Source organism: Pneumocystis murina, assembly GCF_000349005.2.
Source record: "Pneumocystis murina B123 chromosome Unknown supercont1.4, whole genome shotgun sequence".
In the NCBI taxonomy this organism is placed as follows: Eukaryota; Fungi; Ascomycota; class Pneumocystomycetes; order Pneumocystales; family Pneumocystaceae; genus Pneumocystis; species Pneumocystis murina.
This window is the reverse complement of record NW_017802362.1, coordinates 339,745-358,883: the sequence shown is the minus strand read 5'-3', so window position 1 is coordinate 358,883 and position 19,139 is coordinate 339,745. Positions and strand designations below refer to the sequence as shown.

General features: G+C 26.5%; 12 protein-coding genes across 12 annotated transcripts; 5 read left to right on the top strand and 7 right to left on the bottom strand.

The window, feature by feature from the left end:
- Window positions 1–275: 275 nt before the first annotated feature.
- Window positions 276–699, top strand: PNEG_01545 (hypothetical protein; the record flags this gene model as incomplete). Its single annotated transcript, XM_007875301.1, has 2 exons — window positions 276–423; window positions 469–699. 2 exons carry the CDS (start codon window positions 276–278, stop codon window positions 663–665), a joined length of 345 nt encoding a protein of 114 aa, XP_007873492.1. The 3' UTR covers window positions 666–699.
- Window positions 454–1,859, bottom strand: PNEG_01544 (tRNA-intron endonuclease; the record flags this gene model as incomplete). Its single annotated transcript, XM_007875300.1, has 3 exons — window positions 454–865; window positions 912–1,051; window positions 1,100–1,859. 3 exons carry the CDS (start codon window positions 1,857–1,859, stop codon window positions 719–721), a joined length of 1,047 nt encoding a protein of 348 aa, XP_007873491.1. The 3' UTR covers window positions 454–718.
- An 847-nt stretch (window positions 1,860–2,706) lies between these two features.
- PNEG_01543 (GTP-binding protein gtr1) lies at window positions 2,707–3,916 on the bottom strand. The gene is made up of 6 exons (XM_007875299.1): window positions 3,786–3,916; window positions 3,673–3,739; window positions 3,303–3,621; window positions 3,035–3,255; window positions 2,876–2,991; window positions 2,707–2,823 (listed from the first exon to the last, which is right to left on the bottom strand). The coding sequence occupies exons 1-6, from the start codon at window positions 3,895–3,897 to the stop codon at window positions 2,723–2,725; spliced, it is 936 nt and encodes a 311-aa protein (XP_007873490.1). The 5' UTR covers window positions 3,898–3,916; the 3' UTR covers window positions 2,707–2,722.
- A 103-nt stretch (window positions 3,917–4,019) lies between these two features.
- PNEG_01542 (hypothetical protein) lies at window positions 4,020–5,732 on the bottom strand (the record flags this gene model as incomplete). Its single annotated transcript, XM_007875298.1, has 1 exon — window positions 4,020–5,732. One exon carries the CDS (start codon window positions 5,730–5,732, stop codon window positions 4,068–4,070), a length of 1,665 nt encoding a protein of 554 aa, XP_007873489.1. The 3' UTR covers window positions 4,020–4,067.
- A 122-nt stretch (window positions 5,733–5,854) lies between these two features.
- On the bottom strand, window positions 5,855–7,913 carry PNEG_01541 (hypothetical protein; the record flags this gene model as incomplete). The annotated part of the gene is made up of 2 exons (XM_007875296.1): window positions 6,002–7,913; window positions 5,855–5,956 (listed from the first exon to the last, which is right to left on the bottom strand). The coding sequence occupies exons 1-2, from the start codon at window positions 7,859–7,861 to the stop codon at window positions 5,855–5,857; spliced, it is 1,962 nt and encodes a 653-aa protein (XP_007873487.1). The 5' UTR covers window positions 7,862–7,913.
- A 498-nt stretch (window positions 7,914–8,411) lies between these two features.
- On the top strand, window positions 8,412–9,259 carry PNEG_01540 (hypothetical protein; the record flags this gene model as incomplete). Its single annotated transcript, XM_007875295.1, has 2 exons — window positions 8,412–9,147; window positions 9,198–9,259. The coding sequence occupies 2 exons, from the start codon at window positions 8,412–8,414 to the stop codon at window positions 9,257–9,259; spliced, it is 798 nt and encodes a 265-aa protein (XP_007873486.1).
- Window positions 9,260–11,123: 1,864 nt separating this feature from the next.
- Window positions 11,124–13,780, top strand: PNEG_01539 (hypothetical protein; the record flags this gene model as incomplete). Its single annotated transcript, XM_007875293.1, has 10 exons — window positions 11,124–11,239; window positions 11,287–11,391; window positions 11,431–11,531; window positions 11,579–11,645; window positions 11,694–11,802; window positions 11,854–11,940; window positions 11,985–12,059; window positions 12,102–12,173; window positions 12,224–12,825; window positions 12,881–13,780. 9 exons carry the CDS (start codon window positions 11,124–11,126, stop codon window positions 12,686–12,688), a joined length of 1,197 nt encoding a protein of 398 aa, XP_007873484.1. The 3' UTR covers window positions 12,689–12,825; window positions 12,881–13,780.
- Window positions 11,473–13,856, bottom strand: PNEG_01538 (hypothetical protein; the record flags this gene model as incomplete). Its single annotated transcript, XM_007875292.1, has 1 exon — window positions 11,473–13,856. One exon carries the CDS (start codon window positions 13,854–13,856, stop codon window positions 12,720–12,722), a length of 1,137 nt encoding a protein of 378 aa, XP_007873483.1. The 3' UTR covers window positions 11,473–12,719.
- A 64-nt stretch (window positions 13,857–13,920) lies between these two features.
- On the top strand, window positions 13,921–15,932 carry PNEG_01536 (hypothetical protein; the record flags this gene model as incomplete). Its single annotated transcript, XM_007875290.1, has 4 exons — window positions 13,921–13,964; window positions 14,016–14,829; window positions 14,878–14,988; window positions 15,037–15,932. 4 exons carry the CDS (start codon window positions 13,921–13,923, stop codon window positions 15,442–15,444), a joined length of 1,377 nt encoding a protein of 458 aa, XP_007873481.1. The 3' UTR covers window positions 15,445–15,932.
- On the bottom strand, window positions 15,445–15,989 carry PNEG_01537 (hypothetical protein). The gene is made up of 3 exons (XM_007875291.1): window positions 15,711–15,989; window positions 15,564–15,664; window positions 15,445–15,523 (listed from the first exon to the last, which is right to left on the bottom strand). The coding sequence occupies exons 1-3, from the start codon at window positions 15,937–15,939 to the stop codon at window positions 15,491–15,493; spliced, it is 363 nt and encodes a 120-aa protein (XP_007873482.1). The 5' UTR covers window positions 15,940–15,989; the 3' UTR covers window positions 15,445–15,490.
- Window positions 15,990–16,021: 32 nt separating this feature from the next.
- Window positions 16,022–18,204, top strand: PNEG_01535 (hypothetical protein; the record flags this gene model as incomplete). The annotated part of the gene is made up of 8 exons (XM_007875289.1): window positions 16,022–16,037; window positions 16,099–16,187; window positions 16,238–16,509; window positions 16,572–16,617; window positions 16,663–17,048; window positions 17,092–17,478; window positions 17,524–17,722; window positions 17,770–18,204. The coding sequence occupies 8 exons, from the start codon at window positions 16,022–16,024 to the stop codon at window positions 18,202–18,204; spliced, it is 1,830 nt and encodes a 609-aa protein (XP_007873480.1).
- An 88-nt stretch (window positions 18,205–18,292) lies between these two features.
- PNEG_01534 (succinate dehydrogenase, cytochrome b556 subunit) lies at window positions 18,293–18,894 on the bottom strand (the record flags this gene model as incomplete). The annotated part of the gene is made up of 4 exons (XM_007875288.1): window positions 18,870–18,894; window positions 18,662–18,822; window positions 18,429–18,620; window positions 18,293–18,378 (listed from the first exon to the last, which is right to left on the bottom strand). Exons 2-4 carry the CDS (start codon window positions 18,702–18,704, stop codon window positions 18,293–18,295), a joined length of 321 nt encoding a protein of 106 aa, XP_007873479.1. The 5' UTR covers window positions 18,705–18,822; window positions 18,870–18,894.
- Window positions 18,895–19,139: the final 245 nt, after the last annotated feature.

Sequence of the window (19,139 nt, the reverse complement as noted above, 5' to 3'; positions counted from 1 at the left end):
CTAAATCCTTTTTATATATTAAGTTTTCTTGCTTAAAAATTGATCTTTTAAATCCTCTTTTTAACTCAAAAAATATCAATACATTAGAAATTTTTAAGATTTTCGAAAATCTGTGTCTTAACAAAGGGTTTACACATTTCATCTTTAAATAAGTTAAATATTAATATTTTTTATTAATATTTTTAACTTTTTTTTTAAAGCCGATTTGATATTAAAATATTAAAACCTATAATATTCTTAATTTTAAGGAATAAAAGTGTTATTTCTGCATATAAATGAAGCGTAGAGATTTTATATTGTCTATGTTTATCTTCGGTGGTGCAGCTTTAGGTTATTTCCATATTTTTGATAAGTTTTTTCAGAAAAATAAAGAGGAACAAGAGTTATTACATCAAGACTGGCTTAGAGAAAAGTTTCAAAGCGGTATAGGATATATTTAAATAATATTATATTGATTAATTTCAAAAGTTTCATGTTCAGATCAAAAATATTTATGTAGTGATACATTGCAATGTGTTAATCATCCAGCAAATTGTCCATGTCCATTTCCTACGTCACAAACACGTTGTTCTCTTGGAAACGGAGGGTATATATGTGTATCATTGTCAGAAGAGCATGATCCGTGCCAAATTGTTGAACAATACCGATCAGGACATGTTATTTAATAAATCAATGAATCAATATAACTTAGAATTTTTATTATAGGTCAAAAATAAAATTAATTTCTATTGCGTGAAGGTTGCCATCTTTTGACACTTATTTCTCTTATTTTATATTTCTTTAGAATCAGATCTATTCTTTTTGTTTGAATTGCGTCTTTGAAAACTGTTTCATAAGGGATTTGAACATAACATAATACAATCGTCTATAAATTATTAATTTATTTTTTTAAAATCAATATAAATAAATACTTTTTTTACTTGAGATATAACTCTATTAATACAGTGTAACCAATGCCATGATAATTCTTTCTTTCTATTATCTGGATAAAATGGTAATACTATAACAGCAAATTCTGAATGAGAAAATATAGGGCCTCGTTTATATAATACTATTGGTTAGATAAACTTCTTTTGTAAATTTTTCTATTATAACTTACACCAATCGACTCCAAATTTAAGACCTTTCTTTACAACCCATCCTAATGATCTATAATGATGATATACGACATATGATATAAGAAATGAGTTATCTACATCTATTTCATTTTCAGTCTTCGGTATTGATGATAAAGAGCAGAATAACAATAATAATTCCATTGAATTCTTGATTGAAAAATATTTTGAAACATCAATATCTAAAATTCCAAGAGAATAGCTTAAAAAAAATGCTTCTTCAAGATGTAATTGTAAATGTTCAAGTTCTGATATAGATTTCTCTAATTTTTCTGTCTTTTTAGCTTCTATTCTTGTATAATTTTCTCTTCTAGTTATTCTTCTATTATCTTCAATTATATTTTGTTTCTCTTTCCCTTCTTCAATTCTAATTCTATCAATCGCTTCCATCTCAATTAAGCCCCTCTGATGTTTAAATTCCAAACGTTCTTGACGTCTTTGTTGAGTGCGTTCTTCAGTTGTTAAGTCCTCATTTGAACTAACCCATCCAAATAATCGTTGTATTCGTTTTGACCACGTTAATGTACTACGACTTAAATTTCCTTTTCCAAAATATCCACACCTCCATAGTTGATCTATAGTAGATGCATCTGTCACCCATACTGAGGCAGTTGCAACGTCAAGTATGCCTTTATAGTGACGTTGGGGTTGAAACCCCTTATAAATCTTGTATAAAAGCCATATAATAGAAACAGGATGATGAGGAAAGAAAGGGAGTGTTAAAGGAAGGGGCGGATCTCTCATTTTATTTATAAATATTTTGATTGTGTGTTGAGATAGCTTTTTAAGATTTATAATTTTTAAGATGGTAGAATGTTAAACAGGGTTTGACCTGAGAAATAGAGGGTTAGGACATGAATCTAGGCAAAAGATAAGAATATAGTTTGTTAAAGATTAAATATGGCTATTGAAATAATTTAAAAAATCAATAAAATATATTTAAAATCTCAGAGCTATATTTTTAAATACAGTTTTGACGTAAAAATGATTAATTTATAAATTGGTTTCACATTTCGACTATTGTATTCATAAATAGAGATCTTTTACGCTCCGATCGAATCTTGTTCTCAAAATATCTTTAGGGCTGCCTTCAACAAGTTAAAATAAAGTCTCCTTTACTGACTATCCTGATTTTTTTTGCATTGGTTTACTATATAAAAGCATTTAAAATATATTTAAAGTTTTTTTGATATTTATTTTAATAATTTTGATTTTTTTACCAGTCATTATAATGAATCTAACTCTGATTTTATAAATAATTAAAAATTTGTGCGAGGTATTGATATTCTGAAATATCAATGTTTCAGGCCTGAGGATGAAAATCGTCATGTACAGAATATTTTATTAGATGATGTTCCATAACGATAACGACGGTTAGTTCGAAAAAAATACAAATCCATTTATCGATATTTTAGGTATCTGATGGGTCTTTTATATGAAACATGACTGAAGAAGGCTTAATGAATATTATTAAAACTTCTTATTTAATGAAGTTATAGACAATCCCTTACTCATAAAGTCATCCTTAATTTTATATTTTTAAATAAAAATACGCTAATTATAGAATATTGACAGAAAAATTATCGTATTATTGCCATTCTATTTTATTATCCAGAAGAAACAGTCTTAACATGATTTTTATCAGGAACATCAATTCTTTCAAAGCTATTTTTTGCTATTTCTATGTTCATTAATAACGCAGCGGATTCTATAATCATTTATTAATAAAGAAAAAGGATTTATCATAACAAGATACATACGTACAAGAGGATCACTTAATATAACAAGAATATATGTATCACAAGCGTAAGGAGCAATAAAAGCAGAAAAAGGACATGTTCTCAACTCAAATAAGATGAATTGTGATTGCATTTTACTTTGGTTTAAATTAGAAAGTGATAAAATATCAAAAGATTTACCTGCAACTCAATTTAAATTGTTTAACAATATTACTTATTTTTTCGAATCGATGAAGGTCAGGATGATTAAATTCGGGACGAGATGTATGAGATATTACAAGAAACGTTGTTCGCTCAAATAAAACAACTTCATCAGCTTCCACATGAAGAGCAAATTGCTTTAAATGCTTTTCAAGTGTAGGAATATTCGGAACTAACGTATAAACAATACAAGACCAGGCCTATAGGCAAACTTAATACAATATTTTGTAGATTTCTTTATAAAAACCTTATACAACGTTTCGTCCCATATTGATGTAGCAAGGATTACAGTTTCGAGGTTTTCAGATCTTTGATATAATATTTTAGACCGTTCCTGATATACATAATCTCTCATTTCTTCTTGGACTAAATCCATTTTATGAATCAAACAAAATACTTGAGCTTTAGGCGAATTTTCTCGAATCGCTTCTAAACATGATTCATATGTATGTAAATCTACATCAAATTCTCTCGATTCCACATCAAAAACATAAATCAAGACCTCTACATTCCGGAAAATATGATCTCTTTGTGCTGAAAGATAATTTTCCATAAAAGCGTCTTGTCTAAATAAAAAAAAAATTAATTTACATAGTTTAATTTGTAAACTTTTATACCCCCCACAATCCCATAAATTTAAGACCAAATTCCCTAAAAAATGAACATGAGAGTGTTCAACATCAACTAGAAATAAAACGTTATTCAATTATTATTTTTAATCAAAAATTACTTGTTGCGCCGAGTCGACGAGTATCCTTAGCAATATAATTACTAAAAATAATACTCCTCATGCTAGATTTCCCAGACCCACTCTTTCCCATTAGAAGCACCTTTTTTTTCATTTTTTTTTAAAAATTTTAAGTCGAAATAATCTTGTTAATTATCCGATTATTGAAAAAAGTTGATAAATTATCTAAAAAAGTGAAAAAAATAATAACCTTCCTTTAAAATCCGTATATAAAATAGATATTACTAGAAAATCCTGTTATAGAAAATGAAAATCTTAATGAAATTAATTATTGACAAATTCCCATCGTTTTCGTATAGGTGGAGGAGTAGGTGGGATTCCACGGCGTCTATTATCATCATATACTTCTTTTAATAGACGTAAAGAGTCTTTGTAAATATCATTTATCTTTATTGAAGATGATGCCCTATCTTTGAAGTTTTTATATTTTGAAGTAGGTGATGGAATAAGTGAATTTAATGATAAAGGTGTTATATTTGAATAATTAGCGCTATAATTTATATGAATAGTATTAAATGTGAGATGTTTTGTTTCGGGTAATGATGAATCAGTGTTATTTGTTTCTATTGAGTTTATTTTTGAACCAGAAAGTTCCTCGGTCTTTAAAGAAAAATTATTTTTGTGTTTTGAGACTTCTTTATTATTATATTTCTCTAAAATTATCTCATCTATTTTATAATTTAGATGAATAAAATGCATTGGATTATCTTGATGTGAATTTGAAATATCTGAAGTTATTTTTTTGTGATTTTTCTTTTTTAAAGATTCTATATTATTCTGTTTAGAATTAGGTGACATATTTTCCTTTAATATGTTATTTCTTTCAGATGTTTTGTCCTTAAAAGATGTTTTTTTAACATGAGGTGAAGAATCACATAATAAACGTGTTGACGTATTTTTCAAAGAAGAGTTTTGAATATCAGACAAAGGCCAATAGTTATTCTTTTTTTTTGAATATAGTGATATATATAATTTTTGTTTATAGTCAGGAACAGTATCAAAATCTTGGATAGAATTATATTTAAGGATTATAGGAGATATATAGATTAATTCCTCAGATAAGTAAGATATAAATTGAAACTCAAAGACATCTCCCTTAGAATTTGAAATGTCTGGATTGGTATTTTTATAGGAAATTTTAGAAGCTATCTGATTTGTTGAATTTGATTCGGATGTTTCTATAAATCTTTTTTGATTATTTTTGGAAAAAACTTCAATTTTGGAATAATTTTCAGAATTCTTTTTCCTATCTTCAAATAGGTCTTCTATTTTCTTAAGTTTTCCGATTTCCTTATTGAATAAATCAATCGATGTTAAATTTTCAAAAGTATTATGTATTTCTAGCTTTAAAAAGCTATCAAACCTTATACTAGGAATTAATTCACCTTTTTCGAAAGTAGATAATCTGAAAATGTTGTGAATTAAAGAATTAGTTCGATAAAAAGGATATAAATTTGATTTCTTGATATTTGGATATTGTATGAGATGGCCTTTTTCAATAAAATAAAAAAAATATTTAGGCGAGAAATTGTTATTCCTTAAGTATTGAAAATATCTATTCCTTGAAAGAATCTTTTTTTCCTGATCTTTAGTTTTGTACTCAATAGTACAAAACTTAGATTCTGTTTTAAAAGTTTTTTGAATTATATCAAGATAATTAGCCAAAATATTCACTTTTAAACAATCATCTATATTAGATCCTCCTTTTAAATCATTCTCTGAAGAATCTGAATCTTTTTCTAAGATATTTTTCCAGATTTTTATTAAAAAATAAAGATAACTTAGAAATTTAAATTTTCGACAAAAAATTATAGTAAATGGTATAAAAAGACATAACCCGCTAAATATAGATAATAGTGAGTGTTTAAGAGTCATTCTTTGAGCCTTAATTATTAAAAAAACACTGCTTTTCCATTTATTCATGCTCATTTTATTAAGATCAGCGTTATCGCTATAGATTAGTAGGGCATTGATAAATTAAAATATAATATTAAAAAAAAAATAGATGAAAAATAAAGATAGTTTAATGTATTTTATTCAAAAACTAATATTTAAATATTATTTTTTGTTTTGAATATACTCCATGCATTATTAAGGGTATTAAAAACGGAAGAAGCAATCATTTTCTGCTCTAGAGATGTAGTTATTGGTAACTTGAAGAAAGTAAGAGATAAAATAATAAAAAAATTAAATAATACCTTATCAGGATGAATTTTTGAAATAGCCTTAATGTATGCTTTTTTTACTTGAGAAATAGAAAGTAAATTTGCCATATTTATATTTTGCCAAGCTAGATCATCCCATAATACATTACTAAGACTAGATAATAGAGCTCTTATATTGTTTTCCTTCCCATCAGCCCAATTATTTACAAATGACTCAACTTTATTATATAATAATGATTTATCTTCATTTTCAAATTTCAAAAGATTATAAACTTTTTCAAAAGGTTCTTTTTCAGGTTTAGAAATAGAATTTTGATTTTTTGAATTTTCTGAAAAATCTACGTCTAAAAGAGTATCAGATTTAAGAATTTTTTCACAATTATTTTTAGAATTTAATGTCATTAAATCATCTATATTTAAATTAATAGCTTCTTCCTGTTGACCCTTAGCTTCTCCAAGTCCTTTAAGCCGTTGTAAACATTGAGATCGTCTTATAATTATCCTTTTCCAGATATCATCTATGATTTTTTCAGAAGAAATGTTTTTTCCAAAACCTCTTTTATTTTCAATTAATTTTAATAACTCGTCACAATCTAAAAGACTTAATTCCAGTTTCTCCATATGTAAATAACAAAGTGAACGATTGGATAATAATAATATTCTTAAAACATGATTTGACGGTAAATATTTGATAAATTCTGAGTACAACTCTAATGCTTTTGAATAATTACCATTATTAAAAGCATCAGATGCATGTTTCATGTTAAGGTTTACTTGATTAATTAAAGGTGGCAAATTAAATTGGTCTGAATGTTCAGTAAATAGATCCTGGGAAACAAGGTCAAAGAGTAAACTCTCTTCAGAATTTATAGAACAATGTGCAAGGTTTTGATGGTTTTTTTTATAGTTTTGTGTTTCAATATCACTTGAAAATAATTTAGATGTGTGAATAGATGATAATGATGGTTGGTAGTTAGGTTCATCAGATAAGAAATCCATAAGGTCGTTATTTTTTTCAATAATTGAAGTTGATGTTTCACTAGCCACAGTTTTATCAGAATTTTTTATTGCTTTGAATAATTTTTGATTAGATAATAATGAATGATGTTTTGATGAATCATAATAATTATTTGATTGCATATTATGGTTTTTTAATGGTTTAAGACAATTTCTTCTACTATTGAAAATATTATTGGCTTTATTAAAAAATTTTGAAAAAAAATGTAAATTATCTAAAGAACATAGATCTTCTTTTTTGTCAATTATACCACTTTTTGATGGATTATGTGTTTCTTCATTATCCAATAAATCTAGTGACATAAGTACTGAAATAATAGAATTTATATCTGACTTGACATGTGTTGTATCTATTGCTCTGATAACCTGAGTATAATCAAAACCCATATTAACAAGTTGAGAAATAATTTCATCGTTTGAAATATCATGTCCATTACTTTTAGAATCCAAAAATGAATCTTTTTTCTGAAAATTTAAATTATTTTGATTATTGGAGTTATTATTTTGAATAAAATCTTGAACAGGGGTATTAAATATTTCAAAAACATCATCTACTTCATGATCTCTTATAGAACTTTTCGATAACGAGGATAAATCATCGAAAAAAAGTTCATTAAAGAATGTATTACTTTCAAGTCCTTTGTAAGAGTCATCATTTAAGTCTAATAGAGACTTATTATTGACTGCTAAATCCTCATATTTTAATCTGGATTTTTTTCTTCGTATTTGTGATGACTGTTCGGAGACGGATTTAGAAGTATTTTCATAAAAATAATTATTTAAATCTGAAAAAGACAAATGATAACTTTCATTAGTATCATCTCTATATTTTTCTTTTTCATCTTGTTTTTCTTCTAAAATTTCCTTCTCCTGCATTTTTAACTCGATATTTTTCTAATATCTTTACTCGTTAATTAACGATAAAAAGCTATTTTAACAGGTTTAATAAAATAACAAAACAACAGCAAAATCTGGATTTCCTTTTCCTTAATAGAACTTCATTAACATTATTATAAATGACTTTTCTTTGAAAAAAATCAATCTAATAAATTTGTTTTTAAAAACTTTTTTAATCAAAAAATTTGTAAAAAATGCCTCATTATAGATTATCTATCCATCCAGGCTATATGCTGGTATTAAAACTGGAAATTTATTAAAATTGTACGAACACTCTGACACTCGTTTCCGTACAAATTAACTTTAACGAGCTCTTAAAAAGTTCACTTATATTTAATCTAAGCACGGGGAATCGCTTTCAAGGCATTGGCCTTGATAAAACCCACAGTATTTTCTAGAAAACACTATATTTGGTGCATCAACGCCTGAAGCGCTATCAAGTGCTATTTTACTTTAATGTCGTTAAACGTTGAGATTTATATAGATCGAGGACGTTGCGAAGGCAACAAAACTTCAAGACGACAACGAAATGGAGGAAAAAGAAATTATGCCAGGGATTTTTAAAATCTCATCATATTTTAAGAAACTTTGGAAAAAGAAGACAGCACTTATACTTAGTTCTTTTTTTGGGGTGCCTTTTGTCCTTCCGTCAGCTTCACGTTCAGCGTTTATATTGATGGATGATACATTACCATGTTCTACAGATAAGCAGGAAAAAGCATCAGAAAATGCGAGAAGAGACCCGGAAAGGTGTTTTTATATGGAAAGAGATCCATATTTTGGAAGATCTTTGTGGTTTCATCCGGTATTTGACTTTATTTTTCCTGGATGGGGGTTTTATACGATACCAAGTTTTTTTCGTTGGTTTTTTAGAGAACATGGAGTATTGGATAGGAATGAAAGAGAAACCAGAGACTTTGAAAGGTATAGGGATTTTTTATGGCGCCCAAGACTTTTTCACGATGAAATTTGGAAAGATGCATTTGAAACCTTTGAAGAATTACGAACGAAAGAAATTGATAATGAAGAAGTTTTTGAAAATAAGAATGAATATAAAAAGGGAAAGGAAAGCTCTTGGGATGAATCATCTAAAAAAGTAACATCTACATTTTCGAAAAAAATGTTACGTACGTTTGGTGATGGATCATATGAGACAATTGAAATTATTAAACGATGCTTTGATGATGGTACATGTGAAACAACCAAATATACAGACTCTTCAAATGGTAAATATGCAAAAAAAGGGGAAATATTGGATAATAAAGGTTTTTTTCTTTTTGTTTTATGAATTAATATGTATTAAAAAGAAAACTAGTTCAATCTCCCACATCTACGTGCACGGAAGAAAGTGCATTTCATCCAGCTATAGATAAATAAGTATTTTAATTATTTTAAATATATGGTTGGTTTTAAGCTAATAAGAAATAGAGATGTTTAAAATATAGATTTTTTTTCTTATTTACATTATTTATAACTAATCGCAATGTGTATATGTGTATATTTTGTTTATTTTTGTGCATCTGTATAATATATTTCATTTGAAATACAGATCTTTAGTTATAGATTTTGTCTATTTTTAAAGTTAATAGCTTTTTAGAGAAATTGAAAAGAAAAATATTTATAAAAATAAATAAGAATTTCGGAAAGTTATACGTTTCTTTAGTTTTAAAGCTTAGTTTATTAAAATTATATTTTAAAATATGTTTCTTCTAAGTTGACAAATATAAATAAAAATATATCAATGAATGAATATTTTTAATAATTAAATTTAAACATTTTTTACTTTAAAAATATATCTGAAGTACAAATTGTTTTGTATTTTAAATAGTTATTTTGAAATTATAAAAAATAATATGCTGATTTTTGTAAATATTATAATATATAGGATTTAATTATTGAAGAAAATTAAATTAAGAAAAAAAAATATCCTATTTTAAAAGATAATTTATCTTTTTTATATATAGTCGAGCTAAATTTAGTTTAAAGGCAAATTTGCTATATATTATCTGAATATTACATCCTTTAAAATATTAACATTTAAATATGTTTTCTATACTAAAAATTAATTATATCTATAAAAAAATATCGTTCTATAATTCTTTTTGAATTTCTTTTCATTTATGTTTTATTTATTAGTATTTTATTTTTAAAATTTTAGATAGATTTGAAAAATTCTTTTTTTAAAAAACAATTAAGACTAAAACTTATATATCTTCCTGTGTATTACTTGTACACTAATGATTTTAATATCAATATTATGTTTATTTATGTTAATAATACAGTTTTTTTATTTTATTACATCCTTTGAAGATTTTCATAAAGAATTAAAAAAAATGAAACAATATAATTATTCTCTAAAAAATATACATAACATCATCCATATATTAAATAGATAAAAAAGATTCTAAAATTAAAAGATATCAAAAAATCTAAAGAAACAATTTTGCTTAATCTTAGAAATAAAACATTTATTAGCATAAAAGGTACATGAGAATTCAAAATGAAAAATGTATAAATTAGAATAAATATTACTTTTTATTATAAACTTCAAAAAAATAAAAATATTTCAAAAATAATTATTTTCATATTATAAGTTAAAAATCTTCTAAATAAAACATAAATTTCTTTTTACACTTTTATTTAAAAATACATCTTTACTACATAAACAATATAATCATATAAAAATCAAAGAATTAAGAATTATTAACAAAAGTATATATTTTATGAATAGAATTGAAGACTTTCTATAATTCAAGAACATTATTAGCCTTATAAATTTAGGTAAACGAAGTTGTTATGACAACCGATAATCTAATGAATTATATATTCTTCAAATAAAGTTGAAAATAAAATCAAATTATATATTTTATAAGCCATTATATAGAAGTATTAATACAATAATAAAGATAAAAAACAATATTTATGTTTTATTTTTTATTAATAACTTTCAATGATTCCTTATCGCGACCTTAAACTCCAGATTCATCAACATTTCACGTGACATGCATATACTTCAGTAGAGATATAAAAAGATTGTCTTTTTTAGCAAATTAAGATTTTTTGAAAGAAATGAAAATATATGATTAAAATACATTATATAAAGTTAAAAAATTGTTTCATTTGTTATTTTATACGAGTTGAGATTAATTTAAAAATCTTAAAAAAATCTTTATAATACTTTCTAGTTTTTAAAATAAACATATCTATAAAGAATAAAAATACTAATATACTTTATGAAGAAATGGGCGAATTATTATCCGGAGAGTCGCCTGAAGAATCAGGGATAGTCAAATATATAGATTTAAGTGATAATATGACAGAAGAAAATCTATATATTGATACTGTTCCTCAAACGAGGTAATAAATACTAATTGAAAAAAATATAGAACCATTAAGTTCTATAGAGAATGGGTCATCTTGCGTATTGAGAAATTAATAGAAACAACAATTAATTCAATTTATAACAAAAAACCATTACTAATAAAACTTTCAATGAGAAATAATAAATGGTAAGGAAAAGCTCTCCTATGCAAAAATAATATTTTCAGTATTTTCGATAGACAATCTAATATGATTAAAAGAAATTCAGTAGTTAAACAGAGAGTTTTCCGATTTCCAAGCAAAACACAAATAGGCTCTTGGAGATTTGGTAATTTCTTGATTGTTGTATTTAAACATTTAATAAGATTAATATAGCTGTCCTTATTCGAGTTTTAGATCTAATTCACGAATCTTTAGTATCAAACACTCCAGTAACAAAAAGGTAAATTATTTAAACATTAAATCTTATATATTTTTTTTATAAACCAAGGAATATCTATTATCGTGACATAAACTTATTTAAGAATTCAAGAATTGTGAATAAAATTATAGAAGATATAGCCTATACCTTTAAAATTCGAAGATCAGCACTTAATGTTGTAAGATACAAATATTTAATTCAAATTCACTGTTAATTTTCAATGAAACAGTTAGCAACTGCAAAAGGACTCGTCTGTGGTCATATAAAAATAAAACGAAAAAATTTTGAGGAGATAAACTGTTTGCAAGATTCTGAAGTATAAAAATCAAGTCCATTATTTTTAAATCTTAATATTTTCAGGTGTTAATACCTTCAGAAACTGAAATAGAAAGCATAGAAACAGAAGCTGATTGGATTCTTATTGTTGAAAAAGAAGTAGATAAATATAAAATATAAAACAAAAATTAATATCTTTAGTCGACATTTAGAACATTAGTGATATCAAAATTTTACGATCATCCAATAGCAGGAAAAGGTGTTATTATTACAGTATAAAGAATCCATTACACTTAAAATAATAAGACTAAATTTGTTATCAGGCAAAAGGATACCCAGATATATCAACAAGAGAATTTTTATACATGATATCAAAATCTATTTCAACTTCTCCGAGTCCTTATAAGAGATCAACCCCCATATTGTGTCTTGTAGATTATGATCCACATGGAATAAATATTTTAGCAACATACAAATTTGGTTCATATGCAGAAGCACACAATAGTCATCTAATGGCTATACCATCTATCAAATGGATAGGTGTACATTCAAATGATTTTCATAAAAATCAAGAAAACGGATATATTCCAATGAATAACAAAGATATAAAAAAAGCTTTCGACCTTTTACAAAAAGAATGGATTCAAGAACACATAAACCTAAAAAATGAGTTGTGCAGAATGATATTCACCAGAGTTAAAGCTGAAATACAATTACTGAGTGAAAATGATGAGAGATGTTTAACAGAATATCTAGCAGATAAAATTTCTAAAGGAGAATGGTTATAATTCCAAATAAAACGCAGCAAAATTCCCAATTCTAACACTTTTTTTTATTTTTTTTACGGATTAAAGATTCATTAAGAATGTTTATAGTTTTTGATTGTTCCGAAATATCAGCAGTTTTTCTCTTTTTATCCTCACAGGTTTTTTTGCCCGAAACTTTTTTAATCCAATCAACAGTGTTTTTAATATCTTTAGAATTATTGATATTATGAATCCAGTCGAGTGTTGCTCCTTTAGTCTTTTCCAATGTTTCAAAATCAGAACGTAATAATTTTTCATAAGCCATTCTATAAATTTTCTCATTTATTTGAATACCATTTTCCAAATTCAAATCCTCTGTCATACAATTATTTATTTCATCTTGGTCGCTACCTGGAAATTCTAAACTAAAAAACCCAACAATTCTACCAAGTGTACACTCTTGACGAAATGCCATTAATTCCCAGAATTTATCAATGCTTGTAACTTCTCCTTCTCCATCTTTATACAATTGATCAAGAAATCGAGTTTTAGGATCATCTGGAAAACGTGGAATAATTTCTCCTGCAGGTTGATCTGTAGGTTGATAAGGATGACCACATATCCATTTTAAATCTGTATTAGTATGCTCAGGAGTATACCTAAGAGTTTCCCTTGCATCTATTCCGGGTATTAAAACATATTTTTTTGGGCATTGAGGCCCCTTGACACAGTCCAATACTCTTAACCACCATTTGACCAATTCTTTATCATCTAATATATGTTTAGAAGGATTTAAAGACGAAGACGGAAAAAGATATTGAGGCTGAGATCTTGAAAAAAGAGATATTCTTGATGGTATATTTCTTCTAGAAAACTTCTTAATTAAATATGATAAAAATGAAGAAATAACAGGTTTCAAAGGCGATGGTGAATCATGTCGATTAAAAAATCCCGTTGAATCCGCCTTAGAAATATAAAAAACGCTTAAATCAGAAGAAAAAAATATTAAAACTTCAATAGCATAAGCCATTGCGTTCTCTTGTAATACGAAAAAAAAATGGTTTGAAAGAGAGACATTATCTATCTTTTTTTTACTCATCCATGGCCATTTTAACTTTTTAAAATTTGTAAACACATATCCATAAGAAAATGATATTTCTGATGGTAAAAACTCAATAGATTTTGATATTTCTGTATATAAATTAACCATATATTAAAAGCCTTAAAAATTAAGTTTTTTAACGTTGGTTACGATAAGTCGGTAACGTAAGATAATGACTTTTTTTAAAAAAATCCCTATTTTGAATAAAATAGAGAGGTAATTCGTAAAATTATTATTTTTAAACACTTATTTATTAATATATTTTAGATATTCATTTTTTTTCCCGGTTCAATTGACAAATTTTAGAAGATTTTCAACAAAAGTATTTCAAAAAACCTTATATTCATTTGAAAGAAATGAAACACTTAAATATGATAAAATTATTATATATTATAGAGGATATAATTTTTTAAAGGATAAGAGTATGTCTTTTGGAGATTTTTTCCTTTTTAAACATCGATTTTCTACAACATCAAAATTATTATCTGAACATCCAGAAAGAACGACGGACTTAATTTCAGAGAATACAGAATCTATTATTGAAACACCATTAGAAGTTATTCATAGGATTGGCGATCTTAAAGCGATGGGATTTTGTCATTGGACACCTGTTGGATTTTTACAACAATCTCTAGAATATATCTATGTATTTACAGGATTACCATGGTGGGCAAGTATAGCAACTTTAACGGTTATAATAAGATTTTCTATGATTCCTTTTTTAATTGGAATGATTCGAAATTTAAGTACACTTGCTCTTATTCATCCTCAAGTCCAAAATCACATGAAAGCACTTAAAGAAGCTCAACTAGAAGGAGATATGATAGAACAAGCCAAAAGAACACAGTCTATTCAGAAATTATTTAAAGAATATCAAGTAAATCCACTAAAGTCTCTTGCTATGCCATTTATACAAATGCCTGTTTTTGTCAGTTTTTATCTTGCATGTTCTCGTATGGCATCGTTACCTGTTCCAGGACTAAAGCATGGAGGATTAGGATGGTTTACTGATTTAAGTGCAAGTGACCCTTATTTTATTTTGCCTTTTCTTAATTCATCTCTCATGTTTATTAACTTAGAAGTATATTTATTAAAAGTTATAGGAAAAACTATTAACTATTGGTTATAGCTTGGTTCTGAAGTTGGTTCCAGTGCATCAACTAATGTAAATATGAAAATGAGGAATTTTTTTCGCATAATAATCCTTTTAACTCCGCTTTTTACCATAAATTTTCAATCAGTACACAATCATTAAATATTACGGTTATTATTTTTAATCATATTATAGGCAATTTTTTGTTATTGGATTACTTCAAATATTTTTTCATTAGGACAGGGTTTTATGCTTCGTCAATCATCTGTTAGACATCTTTTAAACCTTCCTCCTCTCAAACCCAAAATCGAATATGATAAACTTGACAATTCTAAAAATTCTGAAGGATTTAAATCAAATTTCATAGCTATGGTGGAAGGCATTAAAAATACGCATCGTCAGATTATAGAAATAGGTCAAAATGTATATAAAAAACCAAGTGAATCAAACAAATATCCTCGTCCAATTGACAAAACTCTTGAGGCATATATGTTAAGAAAAAAAAATAAGTATAAAGAAAAACAAGAAAGACAAGAAAAACAAGAAAAACAAGAAAAACAAGAAAAACAAGAAAAACAAGAAAAACAAGAAAAAACATCATGAGGACATTTCTGGAATATCATAAAATCAAAATGAATACCAATCAATCTTATATATTTTTATTTAAGCGATGTGGTCTTTGCTTCACAAATTAATTTAAGAAAATTAATACATAAACATACTCTAGCACCAAGTATATTCCATCGGATAGAAATCTCATGTGCAAATATTTCACCAAAGCCTAGAAATACGCCATTAATAAATGGAAGAAACATATTAATTACTAATTTCATAATTAACTCAAATAATAACACTTTAGAAAAATATACAAGATGAACGAATCAATGACCATATTTTCTTATAAGACTCACTATTTACATAAGGAATAAGTTTACTCATATTGTTTTTTTTCAATGAATTTTCAATATCATCATGAGTCGGATAAACATGTAAAACATCTATAACATCATCTTTTTCAGATCCTTCACTCGCGGAATTATCTTCACTTAATTCATAAGAAAAAATATCGGAGTCATGTATTAATTGGTTTTCATTCATATCTTAGATTTTTGATAGATCTTATTGAACCACTTGATATTTTAAGATTTTACATGATCGAGACGTTAAAAAAAGTCAAACAATGAAGATTGAGAAAGGTATTAAAATATATTTTAGTTTATGGAAAGTATTGACTAAAATACATATGTTTATCTTTAGTTTCTATTTGGTCTCCATTGCCATCTACACTTAGAGCAAGTCCAGTTCATCTTTCAAGTCATCCGGATGGAACAAAAATTGCATATGCGGTAATCAAAAAAAAAAAAGATATTTATAAGGGAAATATTAAATATTAAAGTCCAACAAGTCTATTTATTTAAGAAATATTGAATATCCAATTGAAACAATTCAATATGGAGGGCACAAGGCACAAACGACGGTGGCAAAATTTAGTCCCTCAGGAAATTATGTAGCATCAGGTGATTTTCAGGGAAATGTACGTGTATGGGATTGTATTGGAGAGGAAAATATTCTTAAACTGGAAAAAAAAGTTATTAGTGGTCGTATTAATGATTTAACATGGGATGGAGAAAGCAAACGAATCATTGCAGTGGGAGATGGACATGAAAGGTAATGAATAAAAAGAAAAATAAAGAGGAAATATATAAATGTACTTATGAGAAATAATTTAGATTTGGGCATGCATTTACATTTGATACGGGAAATTCCATTGGAGAAGTAATAAGCATGTTATATTGTAGTCCAATTTATAAATTATTTTAGATTTCAGGTCACTCAGAAATAGCCAATGCAGCAGCTATACGAAAACAAAGGCCATATAGGGCAGTAACGGTTTCGGATGACACATCTGTTGTATTTTATCATGGACCACCTTTTTTTTATAATAGTATCTCTCGTTATCATAAAAAATACGTTCATGATGTTGCTTTTTCTCCATGTGGTAATTTCTTTTGCACAGTTGGAGGAGATTCAAAAATTATTATTTATGATGGAAAAAGTGGGATAATGATCAATGAATTTTCTAATAAAGAGGGACATAAAGGGAGTATTTTTTCTTTATCGTGGAGTCCAGATTCAAAATATTTGCTTACATCATCTGCTGACCATACATGTAAAGTTTGGGACGTAGAAACTCAAAAACCAACAGAGTAAAATCAGTATCTTAATATATCATTAATTAAATAATTTTAGAACATGGGTATTTTCAGAAGTAGTTTCAGTTCCTGATCAACAAGTTGGAAATGTTTGGACTTCTTTGAATAAAATTATATCATTATCATTTAGTGGTGATCTAAATTATTTATCTCGATCACAAAAAGATCCCATACGAATAATTCAGGGCCATCAAAAATCAATTACAGCAAGTAGCTTATCGGAAGATAGGTCTACATTTTTTACAGCCTCTTATGATGGACTTATATGTGGTTGGGATGTAAAAACAGGATTTGCAAAATCTTTAAAAGATGGACCAAGTCATACAAATCAAGTAATTCAAATTCTTCCTTGCAATAATAAGATGCTTTCAATTGGAATGGATGATACTTTACGGACTCTTGATACTAAACTTTTGATTTATGAGTTTTTACCCATCAACTTTAAATTTAAAAACTAATATACTTAAAGAGGGGACCCTATATATTTTAATAATCTTCCTAAGGGATTAGCTTCTGTTAAAAAAGATCAGGATTATAAAATTATCATCACGGTTTCAAACATACAAGTATATCAAAATAATAAAAAAATCATATTACATGATACTCTTTTTCAACCCAATTCTATTGATAGAAACAAAACTAATAATGAATTTTCCATTGGAACAGAGGTAATAATTTTAAGAATTTTTAAATAACAACGTTTCATATTACTTAGGAAGGTGATATTTACATTTTTGAATTTAAGATAGATCAAAAAAAAATTATAGAAATAGGAAAGATAACGGTTAATCGTTTTTCGATTACAGCTCTAGCATATTCTCCAAATGGGAAATATTTAGCTGCTGGTGATGGATCAGGAAAAATTATTCTTTATGATGCAAAAACAAGAGAAATTGTAACTAATCGATGGGTATTTCATGTAGGTAAAATCACCGCTATTTCTTGGAATTCAGAAAGTACATATATATGTTCAGTTTCCCTTGACACACATCTTTATATTTATTCAGTATTTAATCCTGATCGGCATCTTGTAATCAAAAATGCACATCTTGGAGGTGCGTCAGGAGCTATATGGCTTTCTAATAATGAAATATTGACTACAGGTGCTGATGCATCTGTTAAACGATGGAAAGTTGTCTTAGACTCATGATTCTTTTTTTCAAAAATAAATCAATTTTTAAAATCTATATATTTAGTTCAAATAATAAATAAATTTATAATTTTAAATAATTATTTGATTAAATTAAACTCAAAATTATCGAGGAAACAGTAGATAGACCTATAACTATATATCCAGTTGTATAGACGCCCTTAAGTGTTAATCCTTAACATTATGGTTCAATTATATAAACTAAAAGACAATAGTATACAAACCCCTTCCTGTATCCCAATAAAGATGTCTAAGTCCATTAAAAGAATGATATGTAAACGGAAATGAAACAATAAACTTTGTTAAAACTTTTGCTTCTACCGGCCAAGCATGAAAAATAGAAGATATAGTTTCAGAGTCCAAATGCCAATTAAAAATCGACGAAACAAGATAACTAATGGCAAAAACATATAACCCTAACAACTTTTAGTTAAATAATATTAAAACTAAAAAATACCAGCCGAAACAAAACAACCAGTAATTCTATTAAACCCTGACATGTACCATGTGAGTTGAGGCTGATAAATACTTAAATGAGGCGAATTAGGCCGCCTTAATCGTTGTTCTGCTAAAATATTAGATGCCTCTTTTTTTGAAATAACCTCCGTTTGAATATTTCTAAAGACCATTAATAAATATTAATATTTATTGGGACCCTATATGACCGTATAAACAAACCGGATATCCCTTGTTTGACAAAAGATCTTGGATATAAATGAATTTCTGTGAAAAAGTCAAATATATCAATTTTAAACCTTTTTTTTCCAGGAAAAAAAAACTACCAGGAAACAATGAGCTTCTTTTCGTATTTATGAGTCTTTTCATAAGAAAAAATAGTTAAAAACGTCTTTTTTTAATAATTTAAAGAAAATTTATTTTTTATGTAGTTCAATATTATTATAAAACGATCATCTAACATTAATATTTAAAAAATA